General features: G+C 49.8%; 2 protein-coding genes across 2 annotated transcripts in view; one reads left to right on the forward strand and one right to left on the reverse strand.

Annotated features, from left to right (window-relative positions):
- Positions 1-2,948, forward strand: part of SLC9A8 (solute carrier family 9 member A8) — a 31,488-nt gene extending 28,540 nt beyond the window's left edge. Inside the window, exons 15-16 of the mRNA XM_074919982.1 lie at positions 18-164; positions 1,410-2,948. Coding sequence (XP_074776083.1) covers positions 18-164; positions 1,410-1,517 — 255 coding nt within the window. The 3' untranslated portion in view covers positions 1,518-2,948. The remainder of the gene's footprint in view (positions 1-17; positions 165-1,409) is intronic.
- Positions 2,949-12,002: 9,054 nt separating this feature from the next.
- Positions 12,003-18,301, reverse strand: LOC141967151 (opsin-5-like). The gene is made up of 5 exons (XM_074920600.1): positions 18,214-18,301; positions 16,408-16,570; positions 15,662-15,789; positions 13,476-13,804; positions 12,003-12,643 (listed from the first exon to the last, which is right to left on the reverse strand). The coding sequence occupies exons 1-5, from the start codon at positions 18,299-18,301 to the stop codon at positions 12,089-12,091; spliced, it is 1,263 nt and encodes a 420-aa protein (XP_074776701.1). The 3' UTR covers positions 12,003-12,088.
- Between the last annotated feature and the right edge of the window lie 7,134 nt (positions 18,302-25,435).

Consider the following 25,435-nt stretch of genomic DNA (forward strand, 5'->3'; position numbering starts at 1 on the left):
ATTTGTGATCTCTCTAGGGAAATACCATAGAATCTGAACATTTATCAGAGCTCACAGAGGAGGAATATGAAGCCCAATACATAAAACGCCAGGACCTCAAAGGGTTTATGTGGTTTGATGCCAAGTATTTGAATCCCTTCTTCACCAGAAGACTCACACAAGAAGTAAGTCTTTCTTATTTTCTTGAGGAAAAGAAACCATGGTAGAGTTGATTGTTATTTCATGCTGTACCATTCAAGGCTCAGAGTGTAGCCATGGAACTGCTACCGTAGGAAGAGTGAACCATCTCATATAATACTTGTGCATATGTAGAGCAGCTGTAATGAAAAGCTGCACTGCAAAATTGCAGGTTGAATTAAATGAGCATCTCTCAGGGCTACCACAATTAAACTTTAAAAGGTGTATGGATTTATTGAACTCGCCTTTAATCTTGCAGAGTACCATGAAGAGTATCAGAAATTACTACTGTTGCTAGAAAAAGCATCCACCCCTCATGCAGAGTTTTTACAGTGCTATCACACAAAGTTCCTGCCTTTTAAGTACATGGTCCTGTGAATTCTGGACCTGCCATTTTTCTGCAGAGTGCAGTTTTTATCTTGGAAATATGCACCAGCACTGTAACTTTCATTTTCAAGACTTCTTCACTGGGACACCAAGACTTTGAAGCTGTAAATGCAAAATGACACCTGACTGAACATGTAACTTAACACTGAGTGGCTCCAAGAGGTGAAAATACTATGCCATTTTCACTCCCATGCCTCAGAAACCTGATACTCCTTAACCTCATAATTCACTGTTTTACCAGTTTGCCATAGAATTAAGCATTTTTGCTGTGAGGTTGATAGTTTTGTGTAAATTGTGCACATTCCATCTTCCTAGCCTGCACAAATGTACTGTTTCTCTTCTTGTTTTGTGCGTTTTTTTCAAAATAATGCTTTCAGCACTTTCCAACAAAAGCTAAAGGCCTTTTTTCCAAAACCAGAAAGAAATCAAGAAACCAGAGTAAGCATCTGATTCGTAGTTGGTAGCCAGAAGCACCGACTGCCATCCAGACTGCAACCAAAGACTAGAAGAAGTAGTATGCAAATCACCAAAGCAGGCCACAAGCTTTCCACTGTCCCTGGGAAGGCATAGAGAGGATTCAAAGCCAGACAGCATTAGGACTGCTGAAACCCGGAGAGCAGGACTGTCTAGAAAATACCTGGCATTGAAAATGCCATCCATGGAAATAATTACTGACTGAACACTTGATAAATACTTTCTGGTAGGAAACAGAATTGCTTTGTGTGCTTAGAGACCAGGAGTTGATTATTTCCTAGGGAATATGTTAAACTAGTATTTCTCTTTTCCTGTAATGCAAGTGGTGGTATAGCTAAGTAACAAACTGTTCTGGTTTGCTCTTGCCTTAGGACTTGCATAATGGGCGCATACAGATGAAAACCCTCACAAACAAATGGTATGAAGAGGTACGACAAGGACCCTCAGGATCTGAAGATGATGAGCAAGAGCTGCTATAGCAGACCTGGGCAGGAGCGCAGTGAATTTATCATTGGAACATTAGAAAGAGGATTTAAGTATCAGGAGTCTGACTGCACAAAAGCTGGAAAGCTAAGAATGACCTTTCTGATTTCAGACATGTCTTGTGCTATACGTTTAGGTATAAAACCACAGATCTGCTGTGCGTGATAGTACGAGTCAGCAATGGAAGCCCCTAAGTGTCAGACACTGGACTGAATGAAGAACCTTTTGTTCAGGCTTTACAGCATAGCAGGTTTTCGTATTGAAGAGCAGAACCACCTGCCACGAAATTATGACATTGTTTAATGGGGGTTCTTCTTTCTATTTTCAAATCTGCTGTAAACATGCTGAAGTACAGAGCCCTTGTGTGACTCTGCAAAACAGAATGAATTGCACTTTACTTTTTTTTTAAAAAATATATATATGTATTCATTCACAGCATGGGAAGTCTTGACAGTTTATACTGTGAACTTGTTTCAGCACTAGTAAGGGAATCTGACTGGAATAAATGTATAATTTATGGGATTTGCACATTATGAATCCAGAAAAGATGCATACCTTGACAAAAAGCAGATGTTGTGCATACAAGGAAGCACTCCTGAAAACTGGTGGGTTTGTCTTTTTAAGAAATTCTTGATTTCTATTTTATGGGATTTTTTTTTTTCATACTGAGGTATCTAATCCACAGTACTTATAGCATGGTTTGGACGAGTGGGGGATTGTGTGACACAGTACAGAACTGCATTTGAAAGTCTAGTTTTAATGTTTTTTCTTTGGCTAAAGCCAGTTGCAGTTGGGTTTCTGTAATTGGCAGTTGCTCTTTGCTGGCGCTTTGGCTTCAAATCTTAGAAAACAGCAGCTTTTGTTTTGCCTAATTCATGAAGTGTCCCTAACACTCCAGAATTCACTAGTGGAATTTTTAAGTTCTAGTGGAAGCAAAAGCAGTGTGTACATCAGGAAAAAGAGTCTACAAAATCTAATCTGGTTACAGAAGGGTTAATATTGCACATTGCTGAAGCAGCCTCAGATGGAAAGTGCCAAACAGCTTTCATTAAGCTGTCCTGTTTATTAATAGGATTTTTCTCTTCTCCTTACACTGTTTCAAAATCAGCAGTATCATTTCATTTCATTATCTACATGGCCTAGTCAGTTTGCTCAAAACTGCGTACACCTAAACAAACACGCGGTGTTTGTTATATTTTTGCCATGGTTACACATGCAGCAGTTTGCTCTTGCTGCCAACCCAAATTCCTCATTAATCATTTGCATATTCACTTGAAATGTGGATTGTAGTTCTGCACGTAAATCAGACATGCAAGTGCACATGCTTGTTTCTGAAAGTGTGAGACGTATTTTTGGTCTGTTTTTGCTACTAAGGTTTTTAATCTGCTTACTTGCTGGGAGGAATAAAGTTTAAGAATGTCTTTAGAATCGTGAACCTGTGTTGTCTGAGCAGTTTCTCCAAAATAACGCATCTTGCTGCATGATTCCCTTCGCCTCTTTTTTTCCCCCTCCCTGTTAGTTCATAGAGCTTCTCTCTGCTACTCCCAGAGCTGAAACGCACACAGGAGGGATCCTGAATGAGGCATGAACTCAGCTTCTGGTGCTGACTGGAAAGAAGTCGGTGCTTGCTTTATCCTTAGGAGAGGACCTGTGTAAAAATGAGACTCTTTTCTTCACCATTATAGACAATGGTAGACTTAATTACATTTTAGTTGCCCATCCATTTAACTGGGTTTCTTAACTTGAACATTTTAAGCTGGCTGGAAGGTCTCTGGATGCTTCTCTTGTCACTGGAAGGTGTACATTGATCCAGATGCTATTACACCTGGCTTAGTATTATGCGACAGTCGTGCTGAAATGCAAAATAGCCTCTTATTTCTATTGTTATTCCAGTGGAATGTGTCACCTGCGGAATACAGAGGTCTGTACCACTAGATCAGCTCTTTGGTAACTTCATCAAGGTAAAGTGATCGTTTCCTGCCCTCTGCTGGCAATTAGTGATAGCACTCCGACAGCTAATGAGCCCTTTGCTGGGAATAATTTTACACATGAAATTGAAGCAATTAACTGATATAGCTAGAACTAATGAAATCACTTTGAAGCAATTAAATTGAAAAAAATTCGGATGGTTTAATTTAAAAACAACCATTCTAAAGCTTAAGAAAATATTACATTTGTCAAAACTTGGAATTAAAACAGCTTTGTTCTCCCTCAAAATACGAATTAACTTCCTTATTTTGGAACCAATAGAAAAGTTTTTACCACTATTTCAGTAACCAATTTTCATATTAATTTATCAATACAATGACTTTTCTGTGACAGTCATTTCACAGTTTGGATTTCTTCACTTAATAAGCTTAGAAAAGAAAAATTACCTGTCTGTTGACTTGCTTTGCACTGCTGCCAGCTCATGTGCCTGCTCCGTGCCTCAGTTTCCCCACTAGCCAAAATCTCCCTTGCAAAGCCACCTCTGAGCTCCTTGGTTTTGGGGGCTACTAAAACTATGCTCAGACTGGCCATCTTGACAGCAGCCCTGTGCCAGGTGGCGCCCAGCCCCGCTCAGCCGAGGAGAGCTCCCAGGTCTCACCCCTGAGACATGACGGAGCACACGATGGGGCTCCAGCACGTCCTTCCTGCAGACACCACCACCCCATCACCACTCCTGTCCCCCACAGGGACATGTCTGGGGGCACCCTGCGTCCCGAGATGGCTGTATGACAGTCACAGATGAGATGATCATTACCACGGGGTCTGGTTTACATCCAACCTGCACCATCTTTGAGCCCCACATCTGCCCTGGGTGCCCAAGAGCCGGACCCCGGCCCCAGCTTGCTCATGACTCACCAGCCAAATGTGAGCAAACACCTCCAGCTTTCCTGCCTTGGTTTCACCATGATAATGTTATTTTTAACACAACCACTCCAAGAGACAGTCATTTATTTTAAACATTAAAGCACCTACGGGCTGTTTCTACAGCCTAATCTAAAAGCTGCCATAAAAGGACAGAAAGCAGTACTCATTATCTGCTGTTCAGGAGCTTAACTTTTGGAAAGACTGGGTCTCTGGGCTTTGCTTGTTAAACACCCTTCACCTTTTCCCAGTGACTGTGCAGCCTGTAGGTGAGGTCACCCAACCCGCAGACAATGTTTCCAACCATGGGGCTGCATTTAAAGCTCAGTGGCACAGACTGTGGCTGAGGACTGCCCAACCTTCAAGAAGAACAGGGCCCCAGGAGGTGACACAGCACCGAGCACAGACACCAAAGGGGAGCGTGCACCTCGTGCAGCCAGTGATTTTGGAGGTATGAAGGGTCTGGGTGCAAGGGGCCTCTGGCCATTTCTTGGAATAGTGCAGGCTGGGGGCAGCTCTGATTTGAGCTGATGGGATTCTTCATCAGTGATTCCCACTCTGAATTTGAACAGGAGATGGACAAGCTTGTGTGGGACCTGCCAGAATGGGGAGTGCTGGGGAAGCTGGTCCCACTCCCAGTGCTGCTGGTGGAGAGGCCAACAGCGGCACAAGCGCCACCAGCTGGGAGGGCTTTACACATTCAATTCACCACCGCAGCCAGAAGTACTGAACTTGCTCTGAAGCAATTAAACTGGAGGAATGTTTGGGGCAGGGCGGGGGGGGGAGTGGGGAGAAAAAGCAACTGCAGTAAAACTTCAGAAAGTGCCCACTACACTTGTCATGACTTGGAGTCAAGACCTCATTTTCCCTCAGCCTACACATTAACCCTCATAGTTTGGAACCGCTGGAAGAAAATTTTACTGTTATGTCAATGACTGATTTTTCACATTCAGTTATAATTTTGCTGACTTTTTTATTCCCTGTTTTTCCTTTCCTAGGATATGTGGCCACCTTGGAGCGTCCTGTTGTACCCTCAGATCCCCCAAGTGATCCTGTTTTGGTGGAACGCAGCTCACAGTGGGCCCTGCGGACATTTGGGTTGATGTACCCTGGCTATGGGGCACCTCCAGTTGTTGTGAGTTTTTCTGTCTGGCAAACTGAAAACCAAGCAGAACAGTAAAACATGTGCCTGTGGTCTCAGAGCAGCTCCAAGGGAGCACAGCAGGCACTGGTCACCTTGTTTGAGGAGCAGCTGTCTTTGCAGAGCCAGTTTACAGAACAAGCGTTAACAGAAATTGAACTCAAAAAGCAGATTTTTTCCAGAGGTTCATATTTGTACACAATCCAACTGCTGCTACCCTTAGCCAAGCCCACTGTCCAGACAGGAGCAGAGAGGGAAGTGGCAGAAGAATGACATTAGCTCTCAGCTTCATTTATGTAAAAATCACATTTTACAGGCCATGACCCCTGTGAAATGTGGCCCTAGAGACTGCTCCTGGGGTCTGGAGGACACAGCCCTGCGGGACCTGGAATACACAAGAAGGGACAGCCTTTGGGATAAATTGAAAGACAGAGGCTCAGATCACACACACCCCCTGTTTTGCCAGTGCTATTACCCTGCCAACTGCAGGATGCTGCATTGCTCCAGGGTCCGGCCCCGTGCGCTGCCGAGGTCGGCGGGACACGGCACTGATCTGGTGTGTGAACTATTACAAGAGCTTGACCCCTACAAATCGACAAGTTCTGATTATTATCCACCTGAGGGTGTTATGAGAGCTGGCTGATGTTGCAAGGACACGCTCCAAAATCTTTGAGGAGTTGTGGAGACTGGGGGACATCTCAGAAGACTTGAAGAAGGCTAATGTCAACCCCATCTACAAGAAGGGTTTAAAGGAGGATACAGGAAATTACAGGCCCATCAGTCTTGCTTCAATCCCTGGGAAAGTTATGGAACGAATCCTCCTGGGGGCTGTCACAAGTCAAATGAAGCACGCGATTGGAAAAAGCCAGCACGGATTCACCAAGAGCACCCTGTGCTTGACAAACCCGATTGCCTTCTAGGACAAAGTAACCTGCTTGGTTAATGTGGGGTGAGTGGTGGACATTGTCTACCTGGATTTCTCCAAAGGCTTTTGATACAGTTCACCACAGCCTTCTCCTAGAGAAACTGGTGCGTTATGGTCCGGACAAGTGGCCTGTGTGGGAGATGGGGAATCGGCTGCCAGGCTGCACCCAGCAGGTCATGGGAAATTGCTCTTTTTCAAACTGGCAACCTGTCACAAGTGGGGCCCCCCAGAGATCAATACTGGTCCAAGTGCTGTTTAATATCTTCATAAGTGATCTGGATGATGGGATCAAGTATACCCTGATGAAGTTTGTTAATGATACCAAACTGAGTGGGGAAGTGGACATTTTGGAAGGGAGAGCTGCCCTGCAGAAAGACCTGCTTAGGCTGGGAGAGTGGGCTAACAAGAACCTTATGAAGTTCAGCAAGGACAAGTGTAAGGTCTTTCACCTGGGAAAACATAATCAAGGAGTGCAGCACAGGCTGGGATCTACCCAGCTGGGGAGCAGCTCTGTGGAAAGGGACATGGGGGTCCTGGTGGACAACAAACTCAATAGGAGAGAACAGTGGGCGGCAGCAGCAAAGAAAGTCAATGGGATGGTGGGTTGCATCAACAAGGGCATTGCCAGCAGAGATAAAGTCGTTATCTCACTACTCAGCACTTGTCAGGCCGCTCCTGGAATATAGTGTTCAGTTTTGTTCCCCGCTATACAAGAAGATATGGACAGGCTGGAGAGGGTCCAGAGAAAAGCCACAAAGATGATCAAGGGACTGGGCAGTCGGCCATGTGAGGAAAGACCGAGAGAACTGGATTTGTTCACCCTTGAGAAGAGAAGGCTTAGGGGAGACCTTATCACCGTGTTCCAGTATTTAAAGGGTGGCTACAGAGAAGGTGGAGAGTCCCTTTTTACAAGGGGTCACATGGAAAGGACAAGGGGTAATGGGTACAAGTTACTCCTGAGGAGATTCCAATTGGACACAAGAGGAAAATTTATCACAACAAAAACAATCAGCCACTGGAATAATGTCCGCAGGGAAGTGGTGGATTCCCCAACTTTGGACAATTTAAGATTCAGCTGGACCATCAGCTGCTTGGGCCATCTTGTCTAGACTGTGCTTTTGCCAAGAACAGTTGGGCCAGATGATCCTTGAGATCCCTTCCAACCTGGTATTCTATGACTGATTCTATGATTTGAGTGGCATGCCCTTGTCCCCAGGATGAGTGGGAAAGCTGTGTGGACACACACTGGCTGCTTTAGTTCATCCTTAAATTCTCTTCAAACCTAAACCCAAGAGGAGCAGGAGCGCGTGAGTCACCTGCTTACCTTTCAAGGTAAGGCAGCAAAGGAGAAGGTGTCCTGGAAATGCTGCTGCTCTGCAGGTTATTAATGGAGTCACAGTGAGCAAACTGCATAGCCCAGAGCCCTGTGGTACTGCCGGGGGGAACACGGAAATCCCAGGGGTTATTGCCCTATGCAGTCAGGTTGGTATCAAAGTGATTTTACAACACTGATGGATGTGAAATTATGGAACATTTGGGCAGAAAATAATCCCCAGAATAGGCCGCCTGGAACTACCTTATGGTTTTAACTGACCTCTGCCAGCTTGCCTTTGGGAAGGAGTCTCTCTCCTTGAGAATGATTTCTTGCTGCAGGTTTTCTGGTTCAGGCTGGGCTTTTGGTGACTATATACTGCTTATGTGCAGATCAGTGGAGCATACATGTCTGCACTTGCCTCAGCATCTTCAGCCTCAAGAGGTTGATCGAGCTTAGTAAAAGGCACAAGTTCCCTCGCTCAGCCAGCGCCAAGCGGGAAGTGCAGGGACCGCAGCACGCCTGCCCAGGCCCCAGACCCAACCCGAGGCAGCCCTGGCTTCTTCCCCACACCAGGACCAGACTCTCACAGAGCAGTAACACAGCAGTCCAGCCCCCAACCCCTCCTTCCCACCCGGCTCAGGACTGAGGACCAGGCTGAGGCAGCACCAAAAGCTAAAGAAATCAGTTCTCACAGCCAGCAACCACCTCCCAAGCGGTGCCCAGCCACAGCAGCTAGCACAGACTTACTGCAGCCCCAGGGGTGAAGCCACCATCCTCCTCACAGCCCCAGGAGCTGCCCTTGCAGGGAGGGAGGGCTCTTGTCCTCAGGTAATTGGTGGCAGCTGATGGCACCATTCCCAGCTGGGGACACTGATTAAATCAGCACCAGCTGGGCCAGGCCCCAGGGGCCGGTCCGGCCTGGCAGGTACCTGGGTCATGGCAGCCCTGGGCTGTGTTGGGGAAGGGAGCCTGGACCTGCTGTCTGGCCTGGCCACAGTGCAGGGAGTTAATTAAATTGATTTTAATTTTGCTAAGTGGCTGCAGTGTTGCTGCCTGGACTCCCCAGCAGCATGACTGTCGATTAGAGTACACTCAGTGTTACATGCTCTCAATGTTACGCATTCTCACACCAAACTAAAGATGAAGGTGCTGATCTGGGGTTTTCTGGAGTAATAATGGACCTGGGGGATTTGCAAATTTCTTTTTCCTGCCTCCTTTAGGTGACTCTGGACCATGGTATTTTTTAGCTACCAGGGGACAAAGGGGCAGGCCAGGGGGGCTGGTAAGCAAAGTGGGGACCTGACGCTGCATCACTGGCTGGACCACACCATGTCCCTGAGCCCATTAACAGCCCGAAGCCCCAGCACGGCTGGGGTCACATCCTTGGCCCCCTGCCCACCCCAGGTGGCCATGCCCTCAGAGCCCCCAGGAGATGGCATCAGCCCTTCGTGTTCATGCCCCGCGGTGTTCATGCGCCCTTGGCCACCTCTCTGGAGGCTCCTCTCCTCCCAAGGCAGTGATGGGCAGCGGGTAGAGCCGGCACTTGGCCGAGGTGGCAGCTCAGGGGTGCAGCCCATGGGCCTGGCTGCCCCAGCACGCAGCACTGCAGCAGAGCCCTGCCTCACCCTGGCAGGAGGAAGGCTCAGCTGCTGGGGCAGGAGAGGTTTGCTTGCCCCAGGTCCCCATGCCAGGGCCAAGGGGCCATGCCTGGTCTCTGCCCCACTCGCCCACAGCACCGGCCATGCGCAACGGCAGGCACAGCACCAGTATTCCCATTCATCCCAGAGCGCGGCCGCTAACACAGAATTGAACCAAGTCAAACACCAGTTGTGTGTGAGTGAATTTACTTTAAAATGTAGTTTCTGGAACACAATGATTAGTCAGCAGAGACACCAAGTGCTTGTGATTCCCTCGTGTACTGAGGTGCCCGGGACAGGGCACGGGGAGCAGCACCCCAAGCTGCGGGGTGCAGAGGGGCCGAGCAGCCATACCCTGGGCCGGGCAGTGACTGGCCCTCCTAGAAACCTGCACCCAGCTTGGAAACTTTGTCCTATCTCTTCACTGGCTGCCCTGATTTTTGTTTGCAGCATTTTGCAAATATTGGACATCTTTGGGTTGGGTGGGGATTTTTGCATAGCAGGAGTAGGAAGCGAAGGCAGAGTGTCACTCCCTGCGTGGCCTTTCAGTTATTACTTGGCTCTTGTGCATAAACCCTGCCCTGCCCAACCTTCTGCACCTGCAAGTATCACACACACCTGGGCAAAACCATCCCAGGAAGATGCAAGTGCACCCCAAAGGCATCAACAATCCTCTCTTGTCACAGGCCCTCCCCCGTCATGGGGATACTGCTAGTTAAAGTGTCTCAGTGGAAATGACCACAAGGGACAAAAGCAAGTGCCACGACTGCCATGCTGTCGTGCGCTAATTAGAGCAGTGCACCAGCAGTCACTAAACGATGGCACGTCCAGGGAAAGCAAGGGCAGGACCGCCCGCGCCCCAGCACCCTGTGCTGCTTCGCTCGGTGCCTTTTTCCCCACCGCAGAGCTCGCACCAGCCCCATTGCCACCTATGCTGGAATTGGGCCATAACAATGAGGCCAAAAACGCCAGTATTTTTAATGCCTAGGCTCAGTGGTATCAATTTAGTAGCTTAAATGACTGGTGGTGGGGATCTGCCGTCTGCCCCCCAGGAGCACACCTGGCCCTCTGTATTTCTGCACACCCCTGCAGCTGGCAGGTCTTTTGTGAAGTGCTGTGTGTCCTCGGAAGAGAGGAGGGTGCCGTATCCATGCTAAGAAAAGGCAGTGATACATCCTGGTTCTGGGAGTGACTGCTAAAAATAGCAATATCTGTATCTGGAGAGCAGAGGGAGAGCTCAGGGTCGGCTTACAGGCAGGGCGGCTGGCAGGCAGAGCTGGCAGGCAGAGCTGGCAGGCAGAGCTGGCAGGCGGTGACGGCATCGAGGGCAGCGGCTGTTTCCCAGCACTCGGTGCAGAAAATGGTTCACTATTCCTGTTTAGCATGTCTATGATTTAATGCTGCAGCTCTGGCGATGGGTTGTGGCATGGTTTTGTTTGTTAACTAGTGACAACATAAAGTACTTCCACAAGCTGGCTGGGTGCCGGAGGGCAGCACGTTTCCCACCTCTGCAACTGACTCTTCTCATCACCTTGAATGCATCTTTTAATTTTTTGGGGCATAACTAACCTCTCTGGGCACCCTGGCTGTGTTATTCAGGCCCTGAAAAGCAGAACCAGCTCCTGCTGTGCCCAAGGCTGGGCACACGGGCAGCTCAGTCCTGGGGTGGGATGGGGAGCCCCTGAGCTCAGCCCCAGGGGAGCTTCACCACGGGGCTACCAGCAGGCTATGGGAGAGAGAGATGGCTGCAAGCCTGCCCTGCGCCTGCCACGGCAGAGAACGTTTTTATTGATGGCTTTGCATTGGGCCCTTTCATAGCTTCTTGGTCCTTTTCATCCCAGACTCTTCCTGTGGGTGAACTGCCCACACTGGTCTCCAGACGCTGACTACGAGCCCACGGGATGCTGTTGCCCAGGCAGCTGCTCCCCTGCACAGCAGCACAGATGGCATGAGCTGCCCCCTCGTCCCAGGCACTGGGAGACACCCTGCGGCCACAGCCCCATCTTCAGGATGGTGCTCGGACACAGATTTGCCATTCCCTGCCTGGAGAGCACGACCTGGGACTGCTATTACTCACACTGGGATTATCTCAACCCCAAATCCTTACTCTAAAGACAGCTCCCATTTTGATCTATAGGATGGTGCTGGGTTTGCATTCAAATCAAGGGAGTGGGGTAACCCAGCCCATACAGAGAGTAGTCTCTTGAGAGGTATATAAAGATGCTTCATAATCCCAAGTGAGGTAGCTGAGTGGCGTGGTCCTGCTCCCCACAGGAAAGCAGGGGCTGTAGGAGCTGGCGCTGGAGGTGGGATGCCTCTCTCCTGGCCCCCAGCCCTCCCTGCCAGGCACAGTTTCTTAAGACAACCAAGCTTCTACTTGGTCATCAGAGCACCGGGATGGAAACCAAAGGCCAAGGGCCCAGCGAGCAAGCTGCAGGAGAAACTTCACCCTGGACTTGCACCCTGGGCAGGTTTCAGGCACTGGGGGTCTATTAGATTTGGGTTTTTTTGCAAGTGCAAATACTAGGCTCAGAGTTGCAAGAGGCAAACCAGAGGGGGAGACAAGGCTGCTCTTAAGTCTTCATGTCACTTCATCTGCAGAACATGCTGGGGATCCATCGGATACGTAGGTGAGAGAAATGTTGTGTTTGGGTTTGTCTTCCAGTGCGCTGGTAGGACACAGCCAGGCACGGCTGGGCTCAGAGAAGGTCTTTCATGAAATCCGATGGCAGACCTTCCCCCGCCACATTCACAGTGCCCAGGCCTGACCTTTTCCGTGTGACAAGCACCATCACCTGCACCGTCCTCTTCAGCCCCGGCTGGCAAGCAGCTCCATCAGCCAGCATAGCCAGGGGGGCATGCTGGGGCGAGCTGCCGGGCACCTGGGGGAGTTTGTAGCACTTGGGGTAGTTACTGAAACACTCAAAAGTGTCGTTGCAGTTTCTGCAAGCCCCAGGGTGGTCACCGAAGGCCGGGGACGGGAAAGGCTGGAGCGCAGCGCTCGGGCAGCTGCAGCAGAGGAGGGTGCGGATGGCCTGGAGGAGCACCATGTCCTTGGAGAGGAACTTCTGGAAGTTGGGCTTGAAGAGCAGGTACACCAGGGGGTTGTAGAGTGTCGAGGACTTGGCAAAGACAGCTGACAGCACGAAGGCCAGTGCTGGCACCTGGCTGGCGTCGCCAAGGACTGCCCACAGGGCAATGATGGCGTAAGGGGTCCAGGCACCCAGAAACCCCAGGCACACGGCAATGCTCAGCTGGAAGAGAAGCAGATGGAGATGGTGGTGCTGTGAGCTTCCTGTGGCACAGGTAGGATGCTGACCCACCCCCCAGATCTGAGCGATGTGCAATGGGACCTCAAGCAGTCGGTCACATCCCCAGGGAAAGGTGCTCAGCCTTCCGGACCTGTCACACTGGAGCATCAAGGCTGTCAGACATCAGGGCAGCGACTCAGCACGTCCCAGCATGGGCACATAAACCATCAGGCAACTCACACCCCATCTCACCTGGGAAACTCGGGAATTGCCTCAGTCCACCACGGCAGATGGGAATGAAGCACCCAGCGACCCAGCTGGGACCAGGCCAACACTGGAATCCAACAGCCTTTTGGCAGCACTCAAAATCTCTCCAGCAATCTGTGTGCCAGCATGCAGACGGACCGAGAGGCTCTGGAAAAGGGCTATGCTCAGACCCCCCCCCCCTCTAAGCAGACACAAACGTTTCCTTCTACACCAGGCTTGCGATCTGTTTTCTTTTGTGGTTGGTTGGTTGTTTTTTTTAAGGGTATCCACTTTTTTTTTTGACATATCCTTGGTAAATTATAGTATTAGCTTGTAGTCTGGGGAACAATGACTCATGCAAGCTCCTTTTAGATATTTTCCAATGTAATTTAAAATCAAAACTCCTCCACCTGACAGCTTTAAATGAGGAGACGTGTTATTACCTGCACTGATACAGACACCTGGAAAATTCATTGGGAGCAGCAGACACCCTGGCAGAAGGGGTCCTGCTGTGTTCCCCTGCCCACGGGGCAGTGGGCTGGGGCAGGGGGCACCCCAAGACCCTGCAGTGCCCCAAGGCCTCCCCTACCTTCACGATCAGGCTGTGCACGCTGCGAGCTCTGCGCTGCGGGGACGTGTGCTGCCTGACGGCTCTCCGGGACACCCGCACCGTCCAGAGGATCAGGGAGTAGGAGATGAGGATGAGGAGGCAGGGGAGAAGGTAGCAGAAGATGAAGAGAGCGAGGATGTAGAGTGTGGCCTCCCTGCTCGAGGCTTTCCAGGTGATGCAGCAGGCTGTCCCATAGGGCTCGGGGCCGTAGCTGCCCCACTCGGCCAAGGGGGCTGTGGCGAACATCAGGGCGTATGCCCAGACGCACAGCAGCAGCACTCCGGCGTGGCAGGGTGAGAACTTGTTGCCTGTGGCAAAGGGATTGGGGTGAGGATGGTTTCCCATAGGCAAGGGGGAGCAGAGAGAGGGGCTGTGACCCCAAGCTGCCCGCACTTCCAGGCACCGGGGACGAGGCCAGCCATGCTGGGACACAGCTGGGGTCACCCGCACAGGGCAGGAGCTGCCGATCACAGCAGAGCAGCAGGCAGAGCCACACCAGCGCTCACCCCAGGGCCCCAGGGTATCCTCCCGTCCCCTCGGGCAGGCGGCCAGAGCAAGGAGCCAAGAGAAATGGAAGGGTTTGCCACAATCCGCGCAGCAATTGGCAGGATAGGTGGTGCAACCCCTCTCGGCTTTGGGGGGAATCGCTGGGAGGGTTGTGTGGCTGCTGGTGGCATGGGGGGGACATTGCACCCACAGCCCTGTGGGGATATGGCTGCACCCACAACCCATGGGGCCCAGAAGGAGGCTGCCTGGCTGCAACGGCCTGGGCACGGGGCAGGGACTGCTCAAAGCCATCCCAGACACTGTCATGTGAAGAACCTTTCCCTCTCTGGCAGACTGAAGCACTAGGGGAGGCAGGTTTTCTTCTTTTTGACCCAATCCCCATCAAATCTAAAACTCCCTAATTTTCTAAGCCTTCGGTATAAAGTGCTAAATCTTCAGCCATGCATAGGAGTAACATTTTTTCTTGAAACTAAGCAATTAAAAGCACATTGAGATTAGCCTTTTCCTCATGGAAAATGGGCTGGGGCATCATAGAGAGATAAGCTCAACGTGCCAGGCTGCCAAGCACTGGCTCATCTAGAGAGCAGAGTCTGTGCAGGGAAAAGCCACTGGTACCTGGGCTGCCTTTTAACAGCCAATTTTTATCTTTACCTTTCCTTCCACTTTTTTAGTGAACTCCTGAGCTGTTGTGCTGGCACATAATCAAAGTGGCTCTGCCCCAGCATGGTCCCTGAGGCTCTGAGAGCTGCTGGGGACAACACATGTTGGCAGTTGGCAACAGCCACAGGCTTGGGAGCCATGGGAGAGGGATGAGGATGCACCCTGGGGTGCTGGTCTGCAAATTAAACTGACATCTTTGATTTCTCTATTTGTTTCTATTTTTGGTCTTTAATCCAAAGTCTGTTCTGAAGATACATGCTAGATGGAGGATTAGCAGCTGAAATGAGGAAATTAAGAAGCGACTCCAAATAGGAGGAGCTGTAAATGTGTAGGGGACATCCCTGGGTGCTCTCTGCAGTGCTTGCCCCCTACAAAGAGCCAGTGCCCAAGCTTAGAGCTGCAAATATTCACATTAACTCTGCAGAGAAAGTCCAGGTGAAAATACGGCTACAGAAGTGAGCTATAACACTGCAAACCCAGCCCTCCTGTATTAATTATTTCAGTGAATTAAATACACTTGGCCCTATGCCTCTCCCACCAGGGACAAGGGGAAGTGACTCTTCCTTGCAGTGCCAGAGCTTGTGGTTTCCCAGATGCAGAGGCTGCTCTGGCCTGTGCTCAGGTCTGTGTACGGATGTTCCAAACCCTGAGACATGCTGTGATACAGCAGCTGGGACTTTTCTACAGAGGGAAGAGAACTCCCTTGATACTTTTCTGGATTATGCTCCTGAGCCCTAGAGTGAAGCAGGCTCTGGGGGCAGGGATGGCTGAGATGAGTACATAGGGCATGGGCACAGGGTGCCGGGGATCTATAGCCGCACACAGGGGGAGAGGGGTGAATACACAAGTCGTAAAAGCCTTCAGAGTCTGCTGCACCTGGGAATAGGTTGCCCTGGGGCAAAGCTTTCCCAGAAGACGTGGATCTGGCCCTAAAAACAAAGGGTTATGTTAACAGGAGGGATGTGAGCACAGCTCAGATAACACATCCCAGCACCTACCATATGCTGGGTAACAGACCTTCAGGCAGCAAACCGTGCTGAGCACCGTCAGGCTGGTGAGGCTGCAGAGCCCGAACAAGACCCCGCAGAAGGCATAGAGGGTGCACACCGCCTGGTTGAACAGCCACCTGCAAGGGAAAGCCTGCGGGTAAACCCAGCCCTTCCCCTCTGCCCCGGGAAGCTGCCTGACAGCCCCCGCCAGGCGGCTGGACGGGCATTTTCTCCGTGGCCCCTGCTCTGCGGGAAGGCTGGGTATTTCCCAGCCACTCTCCTGGTGATGGGGCCTCAGCTGCTGGTCCCACACCAGAAGCAAAGCTGGCCATGCATGGGGTGGTTGCAACAGGCTGCACAGATACAAGCACCTGATTGCCCAAGAAATTATCTTGCCCCTAATTTGTTCCCTGACATCCCAGTGACAAGCACAGACAGAGCCACAGGTGCAGGAGCTGCCCAGATCCACACCAGTGTGCACCACGGCAGTGCCCATGCCATGAGAGTGCCAGCTCAGAAACCCACCACCAAACCTCTTTGACAGCAGGTCTGTGTGATAAACCGGAGGGACAGGGAACAGCAAAAGCACCCTGCTGCGGGATGGTTGTCTGTGAGGGTAGACAGTGCCCTAGTGCCACCAGACTGACTCCTTGGGCCCCTCCGCAGCCCCTGTCAGGGATCTCCCCATTTCAAGACAAGGTTTTCAAACTGCAGCCAGGGCTGTTGGCCAGTGCAGAACCACTTCCACAAGGTACCTGTGTGCAAAGAAGGATGAGGTGGCCAAGGGGAAGAGCGTCACTGTCATGCTCAGGTCACTGATGGCCAGGTTGACGATGAAGAACTCGGCAGGCTTCAGCATGGACCTCTTCTGATAGGCCACCAGCAGCAGCAGTGAGTTCCCAGAGAGGGACACGATGCCTGCGGAGAAGGCAGAGGAACGGTGCTGTATGAAACAGTCGGGAAAGGAGCCAGGATCATCTTGAGATGTTTGGAAGCAAACACCGGAGATGTCCACAGAGGGTGGAAAGGGCTAAGGCTTCCCCCTCCGGAGTGAGCTGAGCAGGAGAGCCCATGGGACCTGCAGAGCTCTGTGAGCACATCTGGAGCTGCTTTACATTGAATTTGATCCCTTTCCCTTCCTGAGATCCTACAGAGGCGTTTGGTAGGAGGGCAGTGATGGGATGAGACTGCAATGGGCTCCGGGTGCAGTATCTGGCCAGAGTCACTACTTCCAGCTGGAAGGAGCAAGGGGGGCACTTCCTTCCAGCTAGAAAAATAACAGGAGCTTTGTGTGATTGCTCTTCTGATGTGAGTCCAAGGACCTGGGCCCCTTCGCCTTTTTAATTTCTTCCTGGCAATGTCACTCCTGTGAGTCTGTGTTGTCCAATATCACAGTAACAAAATAAACAAGAAGAAAGGATTTATGAAGATCAAGGAAAATCCAGACTAAACAGAAGGCCACCCTTTGTTTGCTATTAGTGTATTTCAAACAACAGGGGTGATTCAAATTTTATAACAAGAGCTTTCTCTCTCTTTTTTATTACGTAATTGTGCTTTCATTGAAAAGAGGCTTCAGTATCCTCAGAAGGGGAATTTTTGCTGCTCTCAGGACAGGTTGGGTAGGATAATAGTTTCTCCCTAATGGAATAGGCTGCAAATGAAATACCATGATAAGAACCAATTTCCAAAGCCGCTGAATGGCCAACACTAAACTTCCCCTCAGGAGAAGGATTCCCACTCAGGACCTGGACAAATCCAGAGCTTTGGAGGCTTTGGAGTTGCTGGAGGGTAGAGTACTGATGTCTGTCCTTCTTCCCGGCCTCATGAGGCATTTTTCCCACCAATCTAATCTCGCATCTGTACTAAGGACATTTTAGTAGCTTTACTAACCCCTAGGATCTGTAGGTGCCTATAGGACTGCTGATAGTCCCAGAGGCATGAGCATCCCTTGGGTTCCCCCTCCTTGCAGGCATGAAAAGCTCTTCTAGCACTTGGGAGACAACTTACTCAGGGCTCAGCACATTGGCAGGCTTTTCTTTGCTCATCATTCACTTCTGGCCCACACCAACCAGGTCTAGGCCACCACAGAGCACATCCCAGCCCCTCAGTTCTGCCTGCTGGCTTTTCAGTGCCACTAACTAAATCACAGGACATTGATCAGAATCTGCTGAAAGCAAGGGCCAGTGGGATGTCCAAATCACCTTCAATAGTCATGAAACTGGCAATGCTAACAGACAGTCCCTATCCATCTCACATCAGGTGGCTGCAGAAGTTACAGCACATTCCTCAAAGGTTGTTCTACAACTTTCCGAATATTTAAAAACATAACTGGTACTTGCAGTTCCCCTGAGAATGGAATGCAGTCACCAAGCTTTGTCCAGATCATCCTTTTGAGTTATGTGGAGAGGGCTAACATGGGAAGGGCCCAGTTTCATTATTCTGCTAATGACTGAACACTCCTGGAAGCATCAGTGACTGCACAAGGCCTGAACATCTCCCGCAGGCAGACACCTGGACTGCCCACAGCAGGGAGAGAGGTATAACAGGCTGTCTTTCCTTACCAAAGACTAAATAGAGTGTGCCAAAAATCAGGTCTTCTCTCTTCGATAAGGTGGAGATGAACACTGAGGTGTTGGACACATTTCCCATCTGCAAAGCAAGATACAAATACAAGTGAGAGCGAATTCTGGCTAACGAGGGAGCACTCGGCTCGCTCGGCTCGCAGGGAGGACAGCTCTGCCACACAATCCCGGCACCACGCGACAACCAAACCAGCAGCCAGCACCCCCGGCCCCGCCACTGCGGGAGGGGGCTTTGTGAACACTGCCTGCAGCACTGACCTAACGCCTGGCCAGGGGGCCCTTAATAGGATCAGGATGGTAACCTCATTTGGTAACCACTTCTTCAATTACAGATTCTACTGATTAGCATTAGCCTTTGGATCTAGATTTTCTTTGCAAGTCTTGGCCACGTGCTGACTGCAGCAGGCACCGCGCGTTTGGACATGGGGACCAGCTGCTCAGAGCTGGAGGCTTCGAGTTTTGTGAAGTCGTCTGTCTCCTCCAGGCTTGCCCCATCCTTCACGTCATGTGCCTCCACCTGTCCCTGTGTCCACATCAGGAGAAAGACTTGGCCCAAACTCTCTTTGCCATGTGGCCAAGACTTGTTCACGTGCCATCCCAGCAGCATATTAATTGCGTATTAATACTGCGAGACGTGCACTGTGTGTGCTGAGAAGGGCCCGTGCAGACAAGGGGACTTGCAACAAGCTGTTCATCAAGCCCCGGCCCAGGAAACCCCACAACTGAGGACAAAAAGGAATTGTCACCCCAATCATCACTGCTCCTGGCTGGGACCTTCCTTCTTCAGTTTTAACTAAATCTGATCTATGCTGCCAGCAGCGCAGGGAGTGAAGAGCTCGAGAGTGAACACATGTATTAACCACAAAAAAAAAAAAAAAAGAAGGTAGCAAAAAGTCATTCCCTTTCTCGGGGTGCCTGACTCAATCATTAAGTTTTATCGGCCTAATTAGTTTCCCTGTTATTTCATGCAGCTGAGCCAAAGGTTCCCAAGTGCTTAGGAAGTTAATAGAGGGTAGTAGAGCAGAACAGCAGACGCATTTCAGTATATTCACTCCCTTCACTGATAACAAGTAAATGGAAAAATATTTTGTTCAGGTGAAGGAAAAAAAAAAAGAGAGGGTGAGAGAAAATAATGGTTTAATTATATGTTTCGATATCTGTTAGCTTGCTTGCTGGGATGTTTAATGCATGCAGTAGTCCTGCCTCCTTCTCCAAGGTCCCCACCTGCACGCTGTGGGAGAACTGCACCAGTGCCCTGCCAGGGAGCAGGGGCTGGGGAGGGAAAGGCAGCTGGGGCCAGAAGGGGCTGCTTATTCCTGCCCCATAGCCTAGTCTTCATGGGGCCATGCTGCGAGCCAGAACAGGCAAGAGATTTGGCCTTATGCGGAGGAGGTGAATAACAGTAACATCCCCAGCACATATCCCTACCTGACCTCTAACTGCCACGAGGTGGCTTAGGAGCTACCCCGTGGGCCAGGAGCCACGGGGGATGGAGCCTTTCTTTCCATGAGTTTTGCTGACATGGACTTCACAAGCAGAGCAACTACCCTTGTTATCCGTACCCAGGTGAAAATGCCTGCCTCACACCCAAGGCTGCATTCAGACAGATGGAGCTAATTACTTGAAGTAATGAGTAAATTAGCTTTGAGTGTAAATGAATACATTTAAGACACTAATTGGTGTTAAACTGCCAAGAGATCCTGCCAATAGTTCTTCATTCTCTGTGTTACTGGCCCATACAGCCAAATACTGATGAACCATGGCTCCTCTGGCCTACTTCATGGCTTTCTTGGATTAGGTGGGTACACAGCCTATGGAATGTTTACAGCTTACATAGGCTCACTGAAAAGTAGTAAGTGGGACTATCTCAAGCATTTGATGTTAAGCAATCAAATATTTTTATGGTTGGTGCCTACATACCATGAGTATGATGGAGTTGCCTCTGCAGGCCAGGCAGGATGCTGGTTAATTTAGTTAATGGGAGCAGCAATGCTCATCCATGGTTCTTAATGCACTCTGTTGAACTTCTGGCCTCTCTGGATGGTTCCTGATACCCTCATGACAAAGACGGTAGAAAGCATGAGAATTGGTCTGTGCAAAACAGTTCCAGCAAGTGTGTGCTGCACAGAAAGAGATGTCATGCACTGAAGACAGAAGGAGCAACAGCAAGCCAGGGTTTGGCTCGCTTGCTCTAGTAGACGTGGCCAAAGCCCTTGTGCTGCTGGCAGACTCCCACATCCTTGAGACACGTTTTACCCAGGTTACTAGTTTGACAGCTTGATGCAAATATGATTTTAAATTAAGCTCCATTTACATCTTCCTGCTAAACTGACAGAGGCTCTCAGGAGCATGCTTGCCTCCTTTCCCAACTCATTTATTGGCTTTTGGTGATGAGAAAGAGGTGCTGTTCTGTTTTGAAACATCCCGTTCTCCTGCTTGGGTCTGGAAAGTCTGGTCTGCGGCACTGCATGGACATCATGAAGGCAAACATGGACAGCCAGGAAGTCTAACCACTTCTGCTTGGGTTTCCAATCTTTCACTTCAGGGAAATGACCACCACACCTGGGATTTTTCCAATCTTCTGCTGTGCAAAACAAGGCACACTGAACAACAGCATGTGCTTTGCCAAGAAACTAAGCCCCAGCTATTATCTGCTGGTTTGGAAGAGGCTGCTAGCCCTTAGAGTTTGATATGCAAGCCACCTGTAGGAAACAGCACCAAGCAGTGCCCAGGCAGGCTGACTGCCACACAGTTGCTCCTTGAACATACCAAATGTCCCCTGTCGTGTTACCAGTACGTACAAATACAGTATGGCAGCTTCTCATACATCATTACTTGTATTTATGTACATGCAGTTTTGATGTTCAGTCTTAAAAATTCATTACCTTTTAATAATCACCTGCTAAAATATGTAAGGAAAATATTAACATTTGCATCTTAGAGGCTTCCTACTTTAAATAATATAGCGTTGGTGTCACAGCAGCAACTTGACCTGGAGGACTTCTCCTTGCCATCCCAGCACACACTTTGCAGGTGCACACTCCTCTGCTCTGCTTTTCCTTAAGCTTTCCTGGCTGGGGGACACTGCTCTCTCAGTTCTGCCTTGGCACTGGGGTAGCCTTGCGCCACTCTAACACATTTGAATGTCCTCATTTGCATGATATAGTTCAGCTACATCAGTTTGCTTTTCTTAACAAACATAATTCACAAGGAGCTTGCTTTACACCCCTCCTACCCTCTCCTATTCATCTTGCTGGGTCACAGTGCAGGGGGCCAAGCCCTGTCAGCGTGGCCCCACAGCAGCAGATGCTGCTCATGAGAAGTCACTGTAATCGCCATCCGCTTGGGCTTTCCAGCTGCTCTGGGCTGGAAACTCCCTGGCCGTCCCTGTAAATGTCTACACAACATAATTACAGAGCACACAAGGTTGGAGTCTGAGCACCAATGGGCCAAGATCCAACCTGAGCTCTGCTTAGAGAGAAAAGGGTTTAGGCAGAAAATTATTGCAGCTGATATTAACATGGGAAGCTGTTTGCCAGTCCTCTGCCTGCCCTGGATACCCAGGGAAGCAATGTACTGCCTGATCTTTCTGCACTCACACCACACTAAAATCATCCCAGAGTAACGCCGTTTGCTCAGCTTGTCACCTGCTCGCAGGCTTTCACTTACAGGTTTGTGCTGAAGGTGACTGTCCCCTCTCTGTGTCCTCAGCATGACTGATGGCACCTGCAGCTCTGGGAAGCTCCTCCCCGCCTGCCCGGCCGAGGCACTGGGACTTGCCGGTGTCCAGCTGAGGTGGCCCTTCCCGTTTGCTCCCTGGGAGCTTGGGGAATTGAATCAACAGGAGTCCTGAGCAGAGCCTACAAATCCCAGGCAGAGGCACCAGCACAGAGGTGATGCTAGGCAGCTTTAAGCTGTCCCTCCTTGTCTGATCTGTGCAGGACCCATCTTTCAGCAGATATTAAAGCAATAGCAAAACTGCCATTACCTGTTCTGGGAGCCGGGTAGCCCCAGACCCCATGACTTCAGTGTGCTCCCTCTGCCAGGGCAGCCTGCGGAAAGAGCCCAACTGCTGTGCTCCTGTGAGGTTACACATCAGTGCAAGCCAGGCTCTGGGCAGACACTGTTTGATTGCAGAGAAACTACAAAATCACTTAAGAGGGGAGCACAGCAGCTCTGGGGGTGGGAGATGATTGTTTTCTCACTTTACATGATCAATCATTTCAATAAAAGGATGTTCCTGGATACCCGGTACTGACCCTGTGATGTGAGCCCCTTGCAAGCACACCCAGGATTCAAGCTGAATCTCTCCCTTTATTGACTGTCCAGTGGAGACTTAGTTTCTTCCTTGAGATTTTCACTGACAATCCCGACTTGCTGGACACAAGTGTTGGAAATCCCTAGCAGGAAAAGGGAAATATTTCCCAACCTTTCTTCACCTGCCCTGTGCCAGTCTTGTGCAGTGACTCATAAAGAATAGCAAAATAAATGGGGCTTGTGTTCAGGTTTTATTTAAAATCTTGTGAGTCATTTTATCTTAGGAAAAAGCAGCAGTGGCAAATCCGGGCTTTAGCGGAAAACAGTCATCAGGCTGCAAGACAGACAACTAGGGGATCTCAGGCTTTAACTGAAGAGAGCAGGCAGAACTGATGGGACACTGCAGAAAAGTTCTCCAGTGAGATTTCTCCATCACAGGGGAGCAGGAGAGGTTGGGGCCCAAATTCTCCATTCTTTGGAACACCCTCTCAAAGATTTGTGAGGAAATGGGCTTTTCTCCTCACTAGCACATGCAGGAGCAGGCAGGGCAGGGTGCAAACATCACTCTGATGCATATTCATAATTGTCAGGGTGAAAAAGCTGCTTCAGAGTATTTAATTTCACAGCTAACGAAAATCTAATCTCAATGTGCTTTCTATGATGAATGTCGTTAGGAGCCCACCTCTCCCTTCCTTGTGTGCCAAATCATCTTAATTGATGCTAAGGTTAAATTTATTAGAAAACCACTAAGTTATTAGACCCACAGTATGAGACTGTGGCTGTGAAAAGGGAAGGAGGGAGGTGGTTTTGCTACATATTCATCAGCTTTTAAGTTTCTCTTCAGAATTTCTTGAGAAAGTGACTCTTTCCCCTTAACCACAAGCAATTAAAAAATGGGCAGAGCTCCCACAGGCACATTTTGGATGTGTGCACTGAGATATGAGGCTATGCCTTTGGGATAAATGCACGCACTGTCGGGCAGTTATAGCTCTGTCTGGGGCACCGAGCTACAGTACTTGTCCATACGAGTGCCTTCAGCGTTTCTTGTTGCTCTGACCATCCCTATATGCAACAGACTGCAAGGGAGGGACATGCAGATTCTGGTGATGAGAGCCCTGTGACAGTGCAGGCTGGGCGAGACCCAGCTGAGGAGTCGGAATGCTGGAGTGATGTCCCAGGCTGCAGAGTGGCACCTGGGGAATGGGACAGGGAGTCACTGGCCCCAGGGGCAAAGCTGGTGCAGAGGGGAGTTAATCCAGCAGGAGTGGATGCTATGGGTGGGCAGGAAGACACGGTGCTGGTGGTGAAAGGGGGCTGCTGGCTCCATCTCCACAGAGCACCCTGGATGCTAAATGCTTCACAGCCCAGTGAAAATAATCTTCCTTACTCTCCTGTGCTCTTCGGAGGGTAAAGAGTGTCCATGTACAGGGACAGGTGATTTATACCTTCCTGTACCAGACTGAGTGACTCTGGCCATGAGAATGACGTCCTTCATTAACCTAATTGGAAACAACCTTCATTTAGGGCTGAGCAAATCAGTCCTGAAATTCTCATAATTCATAGTCCCCCCCCCAGGCCATCTTTCATTCTTCCTCAAGAGCCCTGGGAAGCAGACATGCTGAACACAGCACATGCACACCACCTCTCTGAGATGCTTTAACAAAGCATATGTGTATTAAGAACATGGAGCCTGGGAAAAAGGAGGGACTGTGGTCACACAGCTGCACTGGTGACGAGACAGGGCAAGGCCCAGCATAAACAGTCTGGAAGGAATTGTTCCTGCTCCTCAGCGTGCATGCACACACGCAGCAAAAGGAGAGAACTGGCAAAGCTTACAGGACTTTATTTCCTTCAGATCCCTGGCAGGTCTCCATCCTGCAATACATTAGGGGAGCTGCAAGTGTCCTGCGAGATCAAGCTGGCAAAAAGTAACAATAATCCAGGGGTGAGGAACTTCTATTTCTGACACATTACTGGGGATAGGCCTTATTTTTATGGTTGTTTGAGCTATCTGTAAAGCACACATCTCTCACTGTACTACAGAAAATGATAAAAATGCATCTCTTGCACTGATAGATATGCTGATGTCATTGACACATGGACAATAAATCAGTTTTATAGAAATATGGAGCGCTATCATTTTTGTGTCTGAAAGTAAATCACAAACCAGATCCTGTAAACATTGTACTCTGTGCAGAGTACAGGCAAGCTAGGATCAGTACGAAAACTATTGCAGAAATCTCGGACTTTGCCCTGCTGCCTTCACTGGGGGCCTGTAAAGCCTTTCCCCCCCAAGATGAATTAGAAGGTAGTGCACCTGTCTGAGCACCTCTGTGAGGGGGACACCTGGCCCCAGGAGGTGCTTACATCATCTTTACCTTTGTGGAAACAAGACAGTGAGTAACCTGCTTCCCTGCCAACTCACAAACCTGTGCTGGTTCTGCTTGCCTGCTGGAAACCTGCCCAAAGGCCTCCCTCTCTCTGAGCTGCTCTCAGGTGAGCGTGCGACAGACGGGGAAGCTTGCACAAGCCTCTCCCTCTGCTGTCATGTTTAGTGGAGAGTCACAAGCTGTAGAAATATCAGTGCAGGTACTAAACACATTCACACTCATTTCTGACAGAAACAGCTGCTGGAGCTTTCTACCATGCTTTCTTCTATGCTCAATCAAGACTAAATCTGTGACTCCTCTGGGAGGGACTTCACAGGAGGGTGTCTCATCCGGGGCTACCCAGCCAGCACAGTGCAGCCCTTTAAAATCAAACTGCTTGGCCACGTAGTCTTTGGGCATACAAAGCTGCTGTTGAATTTGATTTAAGCTCCATTGCTCAGACTCTGTTCTGAGAAGAGACAGACTGTAAAAGCTCCTTTCCCCTCAATTTAATCAGACTTCAAAATGAGATGAAGTTTTCCAAGCAGCTGCTGCCACAGGTACATTACCAGGAA

The sequence above is a fragment of the Athene noctua genome, chromosome 16 (assembly GCF_965140245.1).
Source record: "Athene noctua chromosome 16, bAthNoc1.hap1.1, whole genome shotgun sequence".
Classification (NCBI taxonomy): Eukaryota; Metazoa; Chordata; class Aves; order Strigiformes; family Strigidae; genus Athene; species Athene noctua.

Excerpts from the sequence above, each read along its gene's own strand:
- LOC141967151 (XM_074920600.1), bottom strand. The coding sequence starts at position 18,301 with ATGGGAAATGTGTCCAACACCTCAGTGTTCATCTCCACCTTATCGAAG. Across the intron at positions 16,571-18,213 it reads CACACTCTATTTAGTCTTTG|GCATCGTGTCCCTCTCTGGG; the intron begins GTAAGGAAAGAC and ends CCTTCTCCGCAG. Across the intron at positions 12,644-13,475 it reads TGCACAGCCTGATCGTGAAG|CTGAGCATTGCCGTGTGCCT; the intron begins GTAGGGGAGGCC and ends CTTCTCTTCCAG.